Source organism: Sebastes umbrosus, chromosome 10, assembly GCF_015220745.1.
Source record: "Sebastes umbrosus isolate fSebUmb1 chromosome 10, fSebUmb1.pri, whole genome shotgun sequence".
Lineage (NCBI taxonomy): Eukaryota > Metazoa > Chordata > Actinopteri > Perciformes > Sebastidae > Sebastes > Sebastes umbrosus.
Window position 1 is genome coordinate 28,976,024 of NC_051278.1, and position 14,849 is coordinate 28,990,872.

The 14,849-nt window shown below is 41.8% G+C and overlaps 1 protein-coding gene across 2 annotated transcripts in view; it reads left to right on the plus strand.

The window, feature by feature from the left end:
- The window catches only part of shtn1 (shootin 1), a 49,805-nt gene extending 35,664 nt beyond the window's left edge, over positions 1 to 14,141 (plus strand). Inside the window, exons 10-16 of one of the 2 annotated variants that reach the window (XM_037783385.1) lie at positions 3,736 to 3,889; positions 4,116 to 4,242; positions 5,839 to 5,921; positions 8,840 to 8,943; positions 11,233 to 11,283; positions 11,706 to 11,865; positions 13,830 to 14,141. In XM_037783385.1, coding sequence (XP_037639313.1) covers positions 3,736 to 3,889; positions 4,116 to 4,242; positions 5,839 to 5,921; positions 8,840 to 8,943; positions 11,233 to 11,283; positions 11,706 to 11,865; positions 13,830 to 13,861 — 711 coding nt within the window. In that variant the 3' untranslated portion in view covers positions 13,862 to 14,141. The remainder of the gene's footprint in view (positions 1 to 3,735; positions 3,890 to 4,115; positions 4,243 to 5,838; positions 5,922 to 8,839; positions 8,944 to 11,232; positions 11,284 to 11,705; positions 11,866 to 13,829) is intronic. The other variant, XM_037783386.1, reaches the window with a different exon arrangement.
- The last annotated feature ends 708 nt before the right edge of the window (positions 14,142 to 14,849 follow it).

Genomic DNA, 14,849 nt, shown 5'->3' on the forward strand with positions numbered 1-14,849 from the left:
GAGCTTACTTAGGGCTCAATACAACAAGATCGCTGTTGGTAGGGCCGCAGCAAGCTTATTGAGATTAATTCAATCATAGTGTGACCAGAGTGAAAGAAGCTGGGAAGCTGTTGGCCTGGCAAATCAAACAGCAGCACGCAGAGACAGCAATTAATCCAATTCAAGATGCAGGGGGATCAGCAATCCTTTTATGAGAATTTATACTAATCAGAGTATCTTCCTGAAACAGATACCCGGGCTAGCTTTTTAGATAGCTTGGAGTTCCCAAGCAAGTGAACATTTTGATCTTTGACCTTTGTGTTGGAAGCAGAAAAAATGGGCCAGCGTAAGGATGTGAGTGACTTTGACAAGGGCCAAATAGTGCTGGCTAGACGAATAGGTCAGAGCATCTCCAAATCTGCAGCTCTTGCGGGATGTTCCCAGTCTGCAGTGGTCAGGATCTACCAAACGTGGTCCAAGGAAGGAAAACCGGTGAACCGGCGACAGCGTCAGACCCGAGGCTCATCGATGCACGTCGGGAGTGAAGGCTGGCCCGTGTTGTCTGATCCAATAGAAGAGCTACTGGAGCTCAAATTGGTGAAAAAGTTAATGCTGGTTCCGATAAAAAGGTGTGAGAACACACAGTGCATCGCAGTTTGTTGTGTATGGGACTGCGTAGCCGCAGATCGGTCAGGGTGCCCGTGCTGATCCGTGTCCAAAAGCGCCTACAATGGGCAACGTGAGCATCAGGACTGGACCATGGAGCAATGGAAGAAGGTGGTTTTCAGTTTTCTTTTACATCATGTGGATGGCAGCGAGTTTGAGGTTTCGACTCGGCCTCCAAATTCTCCAGATCTCAATCCAATGGAGCATCTGTGGGATGTGCCGGACAAACAAGTCCGATCCATGGAGGCCCCACCTCACAACTTACAGGACTTAAATGATCTGCAACTGACGGCTTGGTGCCAGATACCACAGCAGACCTTCAGAGGTCTAGTGGAGTCCATGCCTCGACGGGTCAGGGCTGTTTTGGCGGCAAAAAGGGGGAACTATTCAATATTAGGCAGGTGGTCATAATGTTATGGCTGATCTATGTATGTTACTGTGTTACTGCAAGCAAGTGCTTCATAGCACTTTGCCTGGAAAAGCATACCATGGAAAAGATAAGATATACTGTACGGTTAAGGATAAACAAGACACTTTCAAAAAGGTCTGGGGGCCATTTTTGGATTTTGTTGAGCAAAGTAATGTGGGTGAAATACTGGCTAATGAGGGGAACTCTGGGTAACTGGTTTACTATGCTCTGTATGCATAGAGGGTGGTGGGCACTGTGTTTCATCTAAAACATGTCCCAAATATGTTCTATCCTGGTGGATCAGACCACTGTAAAAAGTAACTATGTTTGTTTTATGCTGTTGTGACTCTTTGTTTGAGAGCTTTCCTTTTTCTTCTTTCTTCTTTTATGTTTTATTTTGGGGTTTGTTTTTTATGTGGTTGTTGTTTGTTGCAATACTTTTTTTCTGTAGATCTCTTGTTTTCAAAAAAAGAAAAATCTATAAACAAACACAGTTTGGATATTTTTGTTCTTAAATGAATCAATACAAAGGAGAAAATACACCAGGCAGTTTTAGTGAAAACACGCTGTGACTCTGGATCACACAACCTCTTGATGATTTCTGATTCATTCAGCAGTTCAAAACATGTCTGACAACAGCATAGAAAGAATAATCTTTTTCATCTTTTGAACTGGAAATAACACATTTGCAAAAACAAAAACAGAATAATAGAAGTTGGAAGCAGATAAAGTCTTACTGTGGTTGCCTGAATATCTTAGTTAAAGAACCCATGATCTGATGTGTGACATGAAAACCTTCAGCACCAGATTATGGTGACAGGCAACCAAACTCATTTGTGCACTTATTCATTCATGCTTAACTCATTAGAAACAGAATAATAGGTCAAATAGAAGAAAATGACTACATATATAACCCATTCCTCTGCTTAATATATGTAGTGCCTGTCATTCATATGCATCAAAATGAGAATTGTTTCATTGGTTAATTACATCGGGGTGAATTATCACAGGCCATGACAGTAAAACCTAGGGGCCGTGACCTGCCAGATTCATAATTAAAAGCAGCAGCGTAGCCTTCAGCTTCCTCCCAGCTTCCTCCCAGCTTCCTCTGGCGCTGATGGAGAACAATTAGAGCTGAGTGGGATCACTGATCTCTCCTGGTGTCGGGGTGGAGGTGAGCCGTACCCTTCATTTGAGGAACAATTAAAACACTGGTTAAGGAACTGGGGTTGGGGAGCGGATGACTGAATGTAAACTGGCAGCTACCCAATGCTACTTATCAGAAAATCATCACCGCAGGTGCTGCAGCCTCCACAGCCGATACAAAGCTGCGGGCGGAAACCGCTTCTAGTGTTCAGGGTTACAGTGATCAACCGCTTATACTGTACGGATCAAAAAGCTTGGAACAGAATCATTCCTATACAAACGCTGTTTAAATAATTCACTTTTAGTAATCAAGTAGTCTGCTTACAGTGTTCATTTGGGGTATTTTCATACATGACAACATACGGAAAAACAATTTAAAACTACGTCAGACTAACGTTAGTTGAATTTGTGTTTTTGTGTTTTTTACTTTACTTCCTTGATACTCTGCCTTGCGGACCAGATACGTGAGGCTGATGCTGCGTACACATTGATATCATGACGGGAAAAAAAGAAGTCATTTTCTCTGAATTAAAATCAAATCGCACGGGGAAACAACCAACTCAACCTGGCTCTGCGTCACACATGCAGACCGGCGGCCATCTCCCTCCATGCCGCTACCGGGAGAGCGAGCGAGGAGCCCCGGCAAAGGGGCGCCGTTCAACTGCATGCACGCTCGCACTGCAGAGCCGTCCAAAAACGGCAATGCGTCGCCCTCGATGAGGGAGAAGGCAGAAGAATTCATTACTTTGTATTCATGTAATAAATGATGCACAATAATACAAATATGGTTATAATAATCATCTGCTTGTAATGATCAATGTGACCCAGACAGACGTGATCACTATAAGAGTATATATTAGGGCTGTAAAAGTTAACGCAATAATAACGCGTTAACGCACATTCAGTTTGAAAGCTAGAGTGAAGATACTGGCATCATATGAAACTACACAACCTGACGAATCTATTGGTACCAACCATGTCATACTAGCTTGTCGCGAAAGAGGCTAAATAAGGCTCCAAACTTACGTTAAATTTTCTCCCCTTTACAGACATGCCCACTTTATGATAATCACATGCAGTTTGGGGCAAGTCATAGTCAAGTCAGCACACTGACGCACTGACAGCTGTTGTTGCCTGTTGGGCTGCAGTTTGCCATGTTATGATTTGAGCATATTTTTTAATGCTAAATGCAGTACCTGTGAGGGTTTCTGGACAATATTTGCTATTGTTTTGTGTTGTTAATTGATTTCCAATAATAAATATATACATTTATATAAAACAGCATATTTGCCCACTCCCATGTTGATAAGAAATACTTGACACTACTGATGATTCATACTAAATACTTGACAAATCTCCCCTTAAGGTAAATTTTGAACAGATTAAAAAATGTGCATGATTGTCCATGTTTATTCAACATAATAGACTGTCAGTAGCTCCTTATAGGTTCACGTTGAAGTATAAGCTAGTTCAGTATCAAAAGCGTTTACAGGCCCTTTGTGGTAAACTATGTGTTGTGGTTCATACCTCGTCAGATAAAGCAGATGGAGGACAGACTGATGAGCTGTGAGGCTCAGAGGGAGCTGACGGCATTGAGGCATGAACTGGAGCTCCTGGAGGAGGAGAAGAGGGAGTACAGTGACAAATGCTCCAGGGCTGAAACGGAGGTCAAGGATCTGCGGTTCACAGGTGAAGACATATAATGACAGGAATACGCTGTGAGGCATCATGCTGTCCGCTATACGATGCAGAATAGAACACTATAGAGGGACCGCTGCGTGTAGGCTCCTACAATGCCAACAGAGCCCATTTAATTTAAAGTATGACCATGGAAGACAATTGTCCTTCAGAGTTTCTGTTCTCGGTGCTGTTTTCTGTGTGTCTACTGTAACTGGATGTGTGTTTTACTGGCCAGTTGAGGAGCTCCAGAAGAAATTGCAGGCAGCTACCAACCCACACCCAGCTCCAGCACCTCCACCGCCACCTCCACCTCCCCCGCTACCTCCACCTCCTCCCCCAGCTACGGCCTCCAACCCGCTCAGGTTTGACCACACACAATATAAGCTCTGTATGTCACCAGTCAGGGAAAGCATTTTTACTTTGATGCACCTTTCGTATGATGAAATGTCTATGATAAAGTAAATGTGTGAAAACCAGTAACTCTCCGACTCATTCACTGCTCCCTTTATGACAGACACTCAATAGTTTGCGCAGTAGTGAGTAGGAAATAAGACTTTAAACACTTAAATATACTGTAGGCCTCTTGTTTTTGTAGCATCTCTGATCTTTATTGGAAAATTCATTTTATTAATTTTTTTTTTCAAACATAGCATAACAAACGTAATAAAACACAACACCGGGGCCATAATACAAAAAATGATATCTGACATTTAACATTTAATATGTACATACATATATATACACATACACGTCGCTTCTCACTCCCACACAGAAACAGGTCCAGCCTTCCTCCCACCCCAAGAGGTAAAGTTACAGATAAAGTTAAGTTACAGAAAAAAAAAAAGTAAAAATAATTTTATAACTAATTTAATTAATTAGTTAAAATTAAAGGTAATAAGTTCTACAATAATATAATTAACGGTAGTAAGACAGAAACCTTAAACAAAATAATAAATTACTTAATTACTTAATTGTAAAAGAAAAAAAAAAAAAAACAGCACATAGAAATAATAATTAGTAATTAAATAAATACCATAGAAAGGTTAGGTTAAGTAGATTCTTTGTAAGAAATCCATGGATCCCATATCCTCCCTATTTCCAAGGGAGCACATGAATTTACCTTATTAATCCACTAAGTAACATTAGGGGGATCCTCACACTGAGAGTAGTCACTGTCTGTCTGGCTAATTATTACTGTATCTTTTTTTGCTGTTATAATGTAAGAGTGAGACTTTCTGGTGTGAATGCAAAAACAAAAGCTGCTGTATGATTATGATTGAAACCTTAATTGGTTCCTGAAAGCTTTACAAGAAACGTGTTATGTTCTAGTTCCCAAAACATGGACTCAAAAGCAGCACACCACGAGAGTCTTTAAAGAGTGAACAAAAATATATTGATTTTAACAAAAAGGTTCCAGGTTGATCCAGGAGTAGAGTGCAGGAGTGAGCAGGCAGGTAGGTAGCAGCCACAGCTGGCAGATGAATAGACCTGAGCACAGAGCAAAACGAGGTAAGTCCAAACAATCCAAAAAAAACCGAGAGCAACAGCAAAAACAAGAGCAAAAATACTAGGAAGCCTGATTTAGGTAAATACCACTGTGGGTGACGGAACGATCTGGCGATGAGTAGCAGGAAAACCGGGGTATATATACTGCAGGTGTGATGATTGGTAGATTGTTCTCAGCTGCTCCAGCCGAGCCCGCCCAGAGGAGGAGGAGGAGGAGGAGGAGGAGGAAGGCCACACCCCTCAACACACTGACAAACTAGACAAACCAGGGGAAAACACACAAGAGACAAAAGGACAGGGAAACATAGGAAACAAAAGGAAACCCTAGACTACAGGCAGTGATAACATGACAAAACGTCGGTTGATTACAGTGACCAAATCAATACCAGTAACTAAGAAAGCAGCCGCCTAAATAACAACCAGGTGATCTTCATTTGTGTCTCCCCCTGTAGTTCGCTGTTATCATTGATCCGAAAAAGAAGAGACATCAATACTGACATCCCACTGGTGGTCCAGGACTCAGCCAAGACACCAGGTACACATCACACATCCACAAAATGTGCTGTATATGATGCCGGTCTTTGTTTGTTGTGCTTAAGTATAATGCACCTGCATTAATACGGTATACACGCAGTTAAGGCTTCAGCACAAGCAGTTTCAGAGTTGTGTTGTACTAGTTACAGTCACTATTTCTACAACGGCACTAAACACAAAGAAGCTCCTGAAAAACCAAATAAACAACAATCAATGCTTTTCAACCTGTTCGGCAAATACTCACGTTTTGAAGCAAGAAATGGAAGAAAACATGAGGTCAAAGGAGAAAGAAGAAAAAGGCTTGGTGTGATACTCTGAGAGCTAGACAGGGAAACACACCTGTCCCTTTCTTCTTTCTCAGGGAAGCAAAATAAAAGTGGCCCCCAGCGTTTCAGAGCAGGGAACACTGCATATTTTTTCATGATTTTGAAACCTTATAATAACATAAGGTTATGTTTTCATCGGCGTTGGTTTGTCTGTCCGTCCTTCTACTAGCAAGATTACTCCAAAAGTTTGCGATGGATTTGAATGACATTTTTGGAGGGGTTGGGTGTGGCACAATGAACAATCCATTAGATTTTGGTGGCGATCCGGATCATGATCCGGATTCAGGAATTTGTTTTAAGGATTCCGATCAGCCAGAGCATTAAGACCACTGGGTATAACACATGCGCAATGTAACTGATGACGCGTTGACGCGTGACCAAGCCTCCTTCTGAGAGCAGAGAGATACATGTGTGGATGTGTGTGCGGGAGCTGCTGGCCGTCCGCGGAGAGAAAGAGAAAAAGCGGTAGATGACGGGATGAGAGACGACGTAGTGTAACGTTAAACAGACATAACAAGGCTGCTGAACGAGAGAGGCATCCGCCGATATGTTACACGGAAATAACACGGTTAATAACAAGCCCACCACCTCACGGTACCGCCAGCTGTGAGCTGTGATCTGTTTTTAAAGGCAGGCACCTTGGCGGAGGTTCGCGCTCTCCGAGTGCCATTCTAGTTCTTATATACATTTTGTGTATGTTTGTTATGTGATGCTGTTTTGTCTGGATGTGTTTTTGTATTTGTGTCTATAGGACCCCCTCGAAAATGAGATGCTACATCTCAAGGGTCTATCCTTTCAATGAATTCAAATGTACATGGCAATTTCTTAATCATTAAAATTTTTGCTGAGTGGTTAATAACACATTTTCTGCAGCGTGACAAACACAAACACATATTTATGTTTGCTTTACCAGGACTTTAAACGTTTTTTTTATCTGCAACCAAGACACAGGCCACAGTAGAGTTTGCTCGAGTCATAAGCGTGGTGTGATGTTGTATATTATGTTATATATACTGTATATATATATATACCTGACCAGTTAAGAAAAAGTGGACACGAGTAGTTTACATCCCTGATAACAAATTCCTAACATATAATAAATGTGCAGCTTTTAGTATTCCACCACCATACAGTTCATAATAATCATATACTACATGTATAGAAAAGTGGTGCATGAGTGGGGGGTACTTGGGAGGATTTTAGATTGATTATTGTTCAAAATAAATGACTTGCTTTTTATGCAAATATTAATTTTGTTCCAATAAACAATCTTTTCATTCCAAGTGATGTCAGTGAGGTAAGTTCTCTTTTAATGTCCATATTCTGTAACTCATACTCTCAGGATTCAAACATCCTGTGTATCTTTTCTTTCTGTATGCGATCTATGTTCATTTTGTATTTTATTCTCCTCAGGGCTGCTATTTGTCATGCACGCCAATGTGGAACAACCGGTCTTGAATCCTATTTATGCCTTTCAGATTTTATCCTTTTCGCGCTTTCCCTTTGCAAATAGAAGTCACTTTTGTGTAGAAGGACAAATGTTGAAGCAAGTGGAGCATGAGAAATACAAAGTCAAATCTCCTTCATTGGCCTATTAGGTCAACATGATAAATTCTTCAATTTGCGCAAACAAAAGGGAAGCCTTGACTTGTTGGAGCAGGTAGGATGTCCATGTTGACTGAACAGGTCCTCATTTCTTTAAATGAATATATGAGGCCTGAATTGGGCGCTGCGCGCAGGGTATTTGTTGGAATTACATACAGGGCTGAATAGGTGCCACCCAAGGATCTTCTACTCTGACACCTGAATAATAGTCTCTTTCTGAGCACTTTGGAGAAAAAATATTTCACTATTACTTTAACACAAAATAGTTTTTGTGTGACATTTTAAAGAAATCTTACTGACTATCGTTCCATTGTGTGTGCCATTGAATGTTCTACGTTAGAAAATTAAATATTCACATTCTTTGCCAATGGGCTGCATTATTGTGAAATTACATTTTTTGTTCCCGTCTTTTGTGAACTTGAAAAAACCCTCTTATCCTCACAGAACTTTCGGATGAAAAATTGATGAATAGCGTTTGTGTTTTTACACAGTGAGTGGAAATTAATTCCATAATAATTTCTGGTAACCTCATGCACGACAAAAGGCTCTAAACTCTACAGGTGTTCTTTGAATACTACAAAATTAGCAGCCACAGCAATGATTATTAATTGTTCCCATAACTACAGCCAAATCCACCCTTAAACCGGATTCATAGTCATACAGTTCAGTCAATATTTATGCTTAATTAAGAGGGAAAAACTGGAGAACAAAAAAACTTCATTGATTGGTCCTGGGGGTTTGTGTCATTTTCAAGTTTTTTACATCCAAATGAGCTTTATTTCAAGTGCAGCGCTAATGATGCCCGTGAATTACACAGTGCCTCATACCTCTCAAAGTCATTTAAGCTCACTTTAGTTTTTGGCACTGTTTCCCACTGAGGCAGGGTCCTGTTTAGTATCAGTGAAGCCGCTAAATACGGCATGTCTGTTAAATGAGACAACTAAGATAAATCTTTGTCCCTCTTGCTTGTGTGTCTGTCACTCCCCAGAGGTGGATATCAGGCATCAGGCAGTGGAGGAAATGATGCATCGGATCAAGAAAGGCGTTCAACTTCGACGTGTCGGCCAGTCACCTAATAGAACCAGGAGACAGGTACCTTCAATAATCATCTTAAATGGTGTATTACCCTGACATTATCGTCTGTGTTTTTAAAGCCAGTTCACGGAAGCTTTTAACCTCTAGTTTGGTGCCGGTAAACTGTCGGTAATGGCCGATAACGCTGCAGCGCCGTGTGTTTGCTCTGGCACACACCTCCGTGCGCTGGGTGTGTTGACCTTGATGTGGGTGTGTTATGAATGATCCACTTACTCTAAAAGATACAACTAATATATAATTTTCTTTGAATTTGTTTGAACGCAAGCCACGTAGAATAGTCCTAAACTACGTTCATTTGTGGTGCCTCACTTGAGTGACAAGCTGATGTTACTGGAAGGCTAATCCATCCATCCATCAATCCATCAATCCATCCATCCATCCATCCATCTATCCATCCATCCATTTTCTGCCTATCCTGGGACGGGTTGCGGTGGCATTTCAGACGTCCCTCTTCTCAGCAACATTTTCCAGCTCCTCCTGGAGGATTACGAGGCATTCCCAGACTAGCTGAGATATATAATCTCTCCGGCGTTTCTTCCTTCCCGAATACATGCAGAACCCCACAATATATAAGGCAGCACACCTACACCGTCACCTACACCCTCTTCAGCGAGCGGCGCAAGAGCGACAGGGCCCCCTCTGTAGAGGGCTCTGTCTGTGCCTATAGAACTAGGGTTACAATATTGTAATATGTGTTCTAACTCACACAGGCTCCGCCCTCTACTGGACTCTATGGGTACAGTGGGTGGAGCCCGATGTACGTACAACCCTGCCGCGACACAACATTGACCCAACCACACTGATCCTGACCGGCTAGAGGTTAGTCGCCACAGCTCACCTACTTCTTTATAACCTCAACAGCAAAGAAGTAGGGGGCCCCCGCCAACCCAGGTAGTATGCGACTGCACTTGGTAAAGCCATGGCCTAACCCTGCAGGGATAAAAAAGACAAGCAGTAGACATCCTGCATACCACATTACCCGGGTCATCAAGGAGCACAGGAACATGTAGGTGTTTCATGCCCAGAGGGGGGTCAGATCAGGTGCAACACAACTGACAAACACCTCCCCTTTTTTCACCAGTCCTGTGTTGTTCCAGCAAGTACAGACCCTGAACAGGATTCCGACATGTCCAAAAGATAGAACCGTAAGAACAGACAGGGCGTCCCCCACGACACCACCGTACATACAGTATGTCCTCGCCACTCACTCCTCTAAAACAAGGCCGCGGACGCTGCCAAGCTGCATGGAGAGTGTGCGTGAACCACAGTGGGAGGGTCTCCTCCCGCCTACCTGTAGGCTTGGGAGATGTACTCACGAAGACATCCCGCCAGGCGTTTCTTGGATAGGGCTTAACCGGCCACACCATCCCTGAAGCACACAAACAGCAGTGCGCACCAGTGGGGCCGTGCGTTAAACATAACATGCCAACACACAAACTGGTCAAAGTAGGTATAACTGTGCCTTCCTGTCCCCCCGCAAAAAGCATCCAGCTGTATAACCCTCGACCTGAAAGAACTCCTTAAGTTCTTGGGAACAGTTAATTGGCGCTCGAGTGCGAGCCAACACCGTTTTGCCTCTGATCTGGGGCTTTCGTCAGGAGCGCAAAAAAACGATGAGCAGAAAATCAGGGCTGAAGTCGAGTAGTGTGAACTTAAGCATTACATTCATGCTTGTTTGGACTAAACAGAAGAAGACTTTGTCAGTCAGACAGACACCTGCAGAAAGTTAGTCGAAAAGCACAGTACAAACTGAAGAGACGTCTCAAAACATGAAACTGGAGCGTCATTAAAGGAAGTGCATAGATGTGATTTTGTGCTGTGAATGTGACAGAAAATGTGTTGTCATCTTCATCGAAATCACCAAACCGAAACCACATTGTTCATTGTTGAGCTTATATTGTTCGGTGCTCTTAAATCCATCAGTGTGTGGGATTATCTAAGAACGGCTTGTTTTGATAAAACATGACATATGGCCAAGACATCTTTTAGTCTGCATGTTCCTCCGCCACAACAACTCTGCCAAATTAGATAGCATTAGGACCTGCTCTACGAGGTAATTATAAATAATGAGGATGGGAAAATTGACGTGACTCAAAATGATTGTGTGTTTACACATTTACTTCTTGTAGAAAGCATACGTCCGCGTGCTTGCCTACAGTGTCTCGTCTCTGTGGTAAGAGGTGCAGTTTAGCCTCTAAGTGCTGAATGAGGAAAAATAAGTATAATGTGTCAGACTGCTGTTTATTTACCAAACCCATCTTTTTCCTCCTATTTTCCTTTTATCAGATGGAGAGACTGCCCTCTAATTCTGCCATTCAGGAACTTAAAGGAATCATGGTAATGGGACTTTAAAACAATCCAATGTCCTCACAAGCCGTATTTTACTGGTTGAACTTTCACTGTGTTTACGCAGGAGGACAGGCTTTGTTTTCGTCAGCGTACACGGATGTGTTCACACCAGAATGTAATGTTACAATATAATCAAATTCAACAAAGGTTGGAAAAGTATACTCAGATATTTTACCGAAGAGAAAGTGCTTCTGCAACATTTAAAGAGACACAGTCAATATTTACATACTAAACATACATTATGAAGAATTAAATGACCTTTACTGTGGCACTGTTGATGATACATCCACTGAAGTCAGTACCAGTTAAAACTCCTGGAGTTTCTTCGAGATCTACTCATTTTGAGCTGTAATGGTTACTTTACAGCTCTGTTGTTACTGATCAGACTGTCTGTATGTGTTTTTATTAAGGAGAATTTCAGTAGAACTCCCCCCCAACCAAAGGCAGTGTCCCCAACAACAAACCGCGATGAGGAGCTGCAGAAGATCCTGCTGAGACGGCGGGACGCAGTGGAGTCCCAACACGATGCCAGTAAGTTTCATCTCCTTCACTTTAGAAGGCATATACCAGGTCTCTCTTAATCCTGATGAATCAATAGTTTCTGGTCTTATGTGTTGATTTCATCACAGCTTTCTGCATCCAGATCACAGTACTCCCTCATTAGCCCAAAGAAAGATACTATAACATAATAAGAACTGATCTTTTGAGTTCCACAAACTTTAAAACATCAGTTAGAATTTGTATCATAGTTTCTCTCAAATATTTGGCCTTTGTTGAAAAATGATGTGACGCGATTTTGTGGAGTTTTGTGTGGCTAGCGGCTGGCATTAGCAACAAATCTAAAAAACCCTGTATCTTTTTTTCAAACAGACCACACCTGTGTCCTAAGTGACTAAGTCAAATCAAATAATTTTTATGTGTCACACACAATCATACACAGTACAACGTGTGGTGAAATTTTTGTGCCAATGCAACTAACAAATAGAATAAATAGAATCGGATAAATACCTTAAAATAAGTAAAATGTTTTACAAAGAAGCAAACAAATAATATATCAGCACATTTCAGAAAAATGGAACAGTAAACAACGAATCAGTATGACCCACGAAACGTGGGTTTCAGAAGAATTGAAACAATATAACTGGTGGATACAGTATAGCAGTGGTTCTCAAACTATGGTACACGTACCACTAGCGGTATGCGTGCTCTCTCTAGTGGTACACGGAGGAATCTATGACTATCGATTACTGTCGCTTTCCCACAGTTACGCATGCACAATGACGCATACGCACGCTGTATCATGTTTCAGTTTATTTTGGACCGGAGCCACGGTGGAGAGAAAAAAAAGTGCTTAACAATGTGGCGCTACAAAACCTGAGGGGGTGCACCCTATTTTTCCCTGATAATGCAACACTGTGAACAACAAATCTGTGTTGTAATCAACAGGAGGAGAGTTAGTAACGTTAGCTGTTAGCAGCCAGAGGGCAGCACAGTCCTGACTGGCTGAATACCGCAGATACGAACGTCAATGGAGGTGCCATTGAGTTATTGTTATGAGGCGTTCAAAGGCGAAGGTATATTACAATGTTATCATGACGTGCTCAAATGTAATCTCCTAAAATGTAGTTTTTGGCGAGAAACTTGAATAAATCCAGTTGTTTGAAGGGGATGTTTTCCCATCAATATAAAATAGATATTAGAGAGAGAATTATGACCTGCTTAACCTAACACAAGCTCTAAGCAGGTTGCCAAAAAAACATTTTTTTAAATCAAAGCAAATATTAAATAATCATTTGAATTGTGTTTTTTTATGCAAACAACAACTACAGATGACAATAACAAAGTACAGTACAGTACTGTGTACAGTAGAGTACCCTCCCTGCCCCGAAAAAATAGAGCTTTTTGTACCTGCAGTGCATGTTTTTATATGTTGGCATGCTGGGGGATTCTCTGTTTTGTTAAGTTTTGTTTAAGGAAACATTACTACCCAAAATAGTCAGTCCTGTACGGTTCAAAAACTCCTGAATATAATGTAATTTTCTTAATAATAATTTGCTGTTTGAATGGATTTTCAGAATAATAAATGCTGAAAAATAAGTGCACATTATGTTATCTATAAATTAATCTACTGTAAAATAGAGTCTGACAGAATTTGTTTGGCACGCGGCAACAATCTGGGTTTCTCATGTGGCCCCCCAGGAAAAATAATTGCCCACCCCTGGTCATTATGGTGATACTTGTGGAGTCAAATATGTCCTGAGGTGGTACGTGGTGTAAAAAGTTTGAGAACCACTGCAGTATAGAATCTGCAATGTATGGCAGGTGGATGAATTATATTTATGAGTTATGAATGATACAGTGACTTATAGATGGTGAAAGTCACTGGTTCAGGACCAGTGTCATCATTTTAAAGAAATTATGGAAGAGAAGTTGATCTTGAACACAGGGTGTGTGATTCTGTTTTATGTCAGCGTATCGTCATTCTCACCTGCTGTTATCTGATTGTTTCAGTGAGTGTTTGTGTCTTTGTGCAGGTCTCCATCCCATCCTCTCCCCCGCTGTGTGAAGGGTGCTACCAGGCTGAGGTCAGCCCTGACACGAGCAATATATAGACAGGATGTGGGTGACGGAAGATTACACGACACACAATCAATGTCTGGCACTTCAGTTTACTGCGTGTATACACAATGCATTTAAAAATAATCGTTTCAGACTGTATTATTAGGAGTCAGTAATGCAGTCAGATGGGTCCTAAGTGGATTTCCACATCAGAAAAAAAAGGAAAAATCTGAGCAGTCATCCTGGTTGTGAATAAAGACAGAGGTTATGTAACACCTGAACTAAGAGCACAAGTGTGTCAGTGATTTACATTGAGGCCATTTCATTTCAGTGGAATGAAAGACGTGTATCCCACACCACCTGTTCAGGGTTCATTCAGCTCTTTTTCTAATAATGAAGGTAAAGCCCAATTTTTGTGTTTGCACTGCGAGGAACAGTGGAGAGGGTTTTGCAGCCTTGAGCTTTTGCCAAAGCAAAGTGTGTCTCTGAATTGTTCCTGTCTAGACCTGTGTTAACCTTGTGTCTCCCAGTGAGCAATTACAGGCCATTGTGGCAGACTTTGTTTCCACTGTTCCCTCACTCGCTCACACTATACACACCCCCACACACACACCCCAGCCTTCTTAGGCTACCATTTTCTGTAGGGCACTGTCTCCTTTGAGCTGCATCCACCCTGCAGTTTGAACTACCTGTTCTGTCCACATAGACTGGTGTAGGTAGGTGGTGTTGGTACAGTTAACGATGAGGAGGCCAGTTGGAATATAGATTCATTCGTTTCGAGGATTTCAGAATTTCCAGACATCAAATCACCCCACAGCGCTTTCTAACAATGAGGACAGACTTTCCACTTCTGGAAAGTTATCACAGCAGCAATTTTGTCCTCCATCGCAACGATCGGCAGGTAAACTGTAGACTGGAGTCATCTTTGAGGAATGTGTACTCGCATTTATTTGATTGGCCGACACAGTGTGTTAAGGAGAGTATTTCTGGCCCAA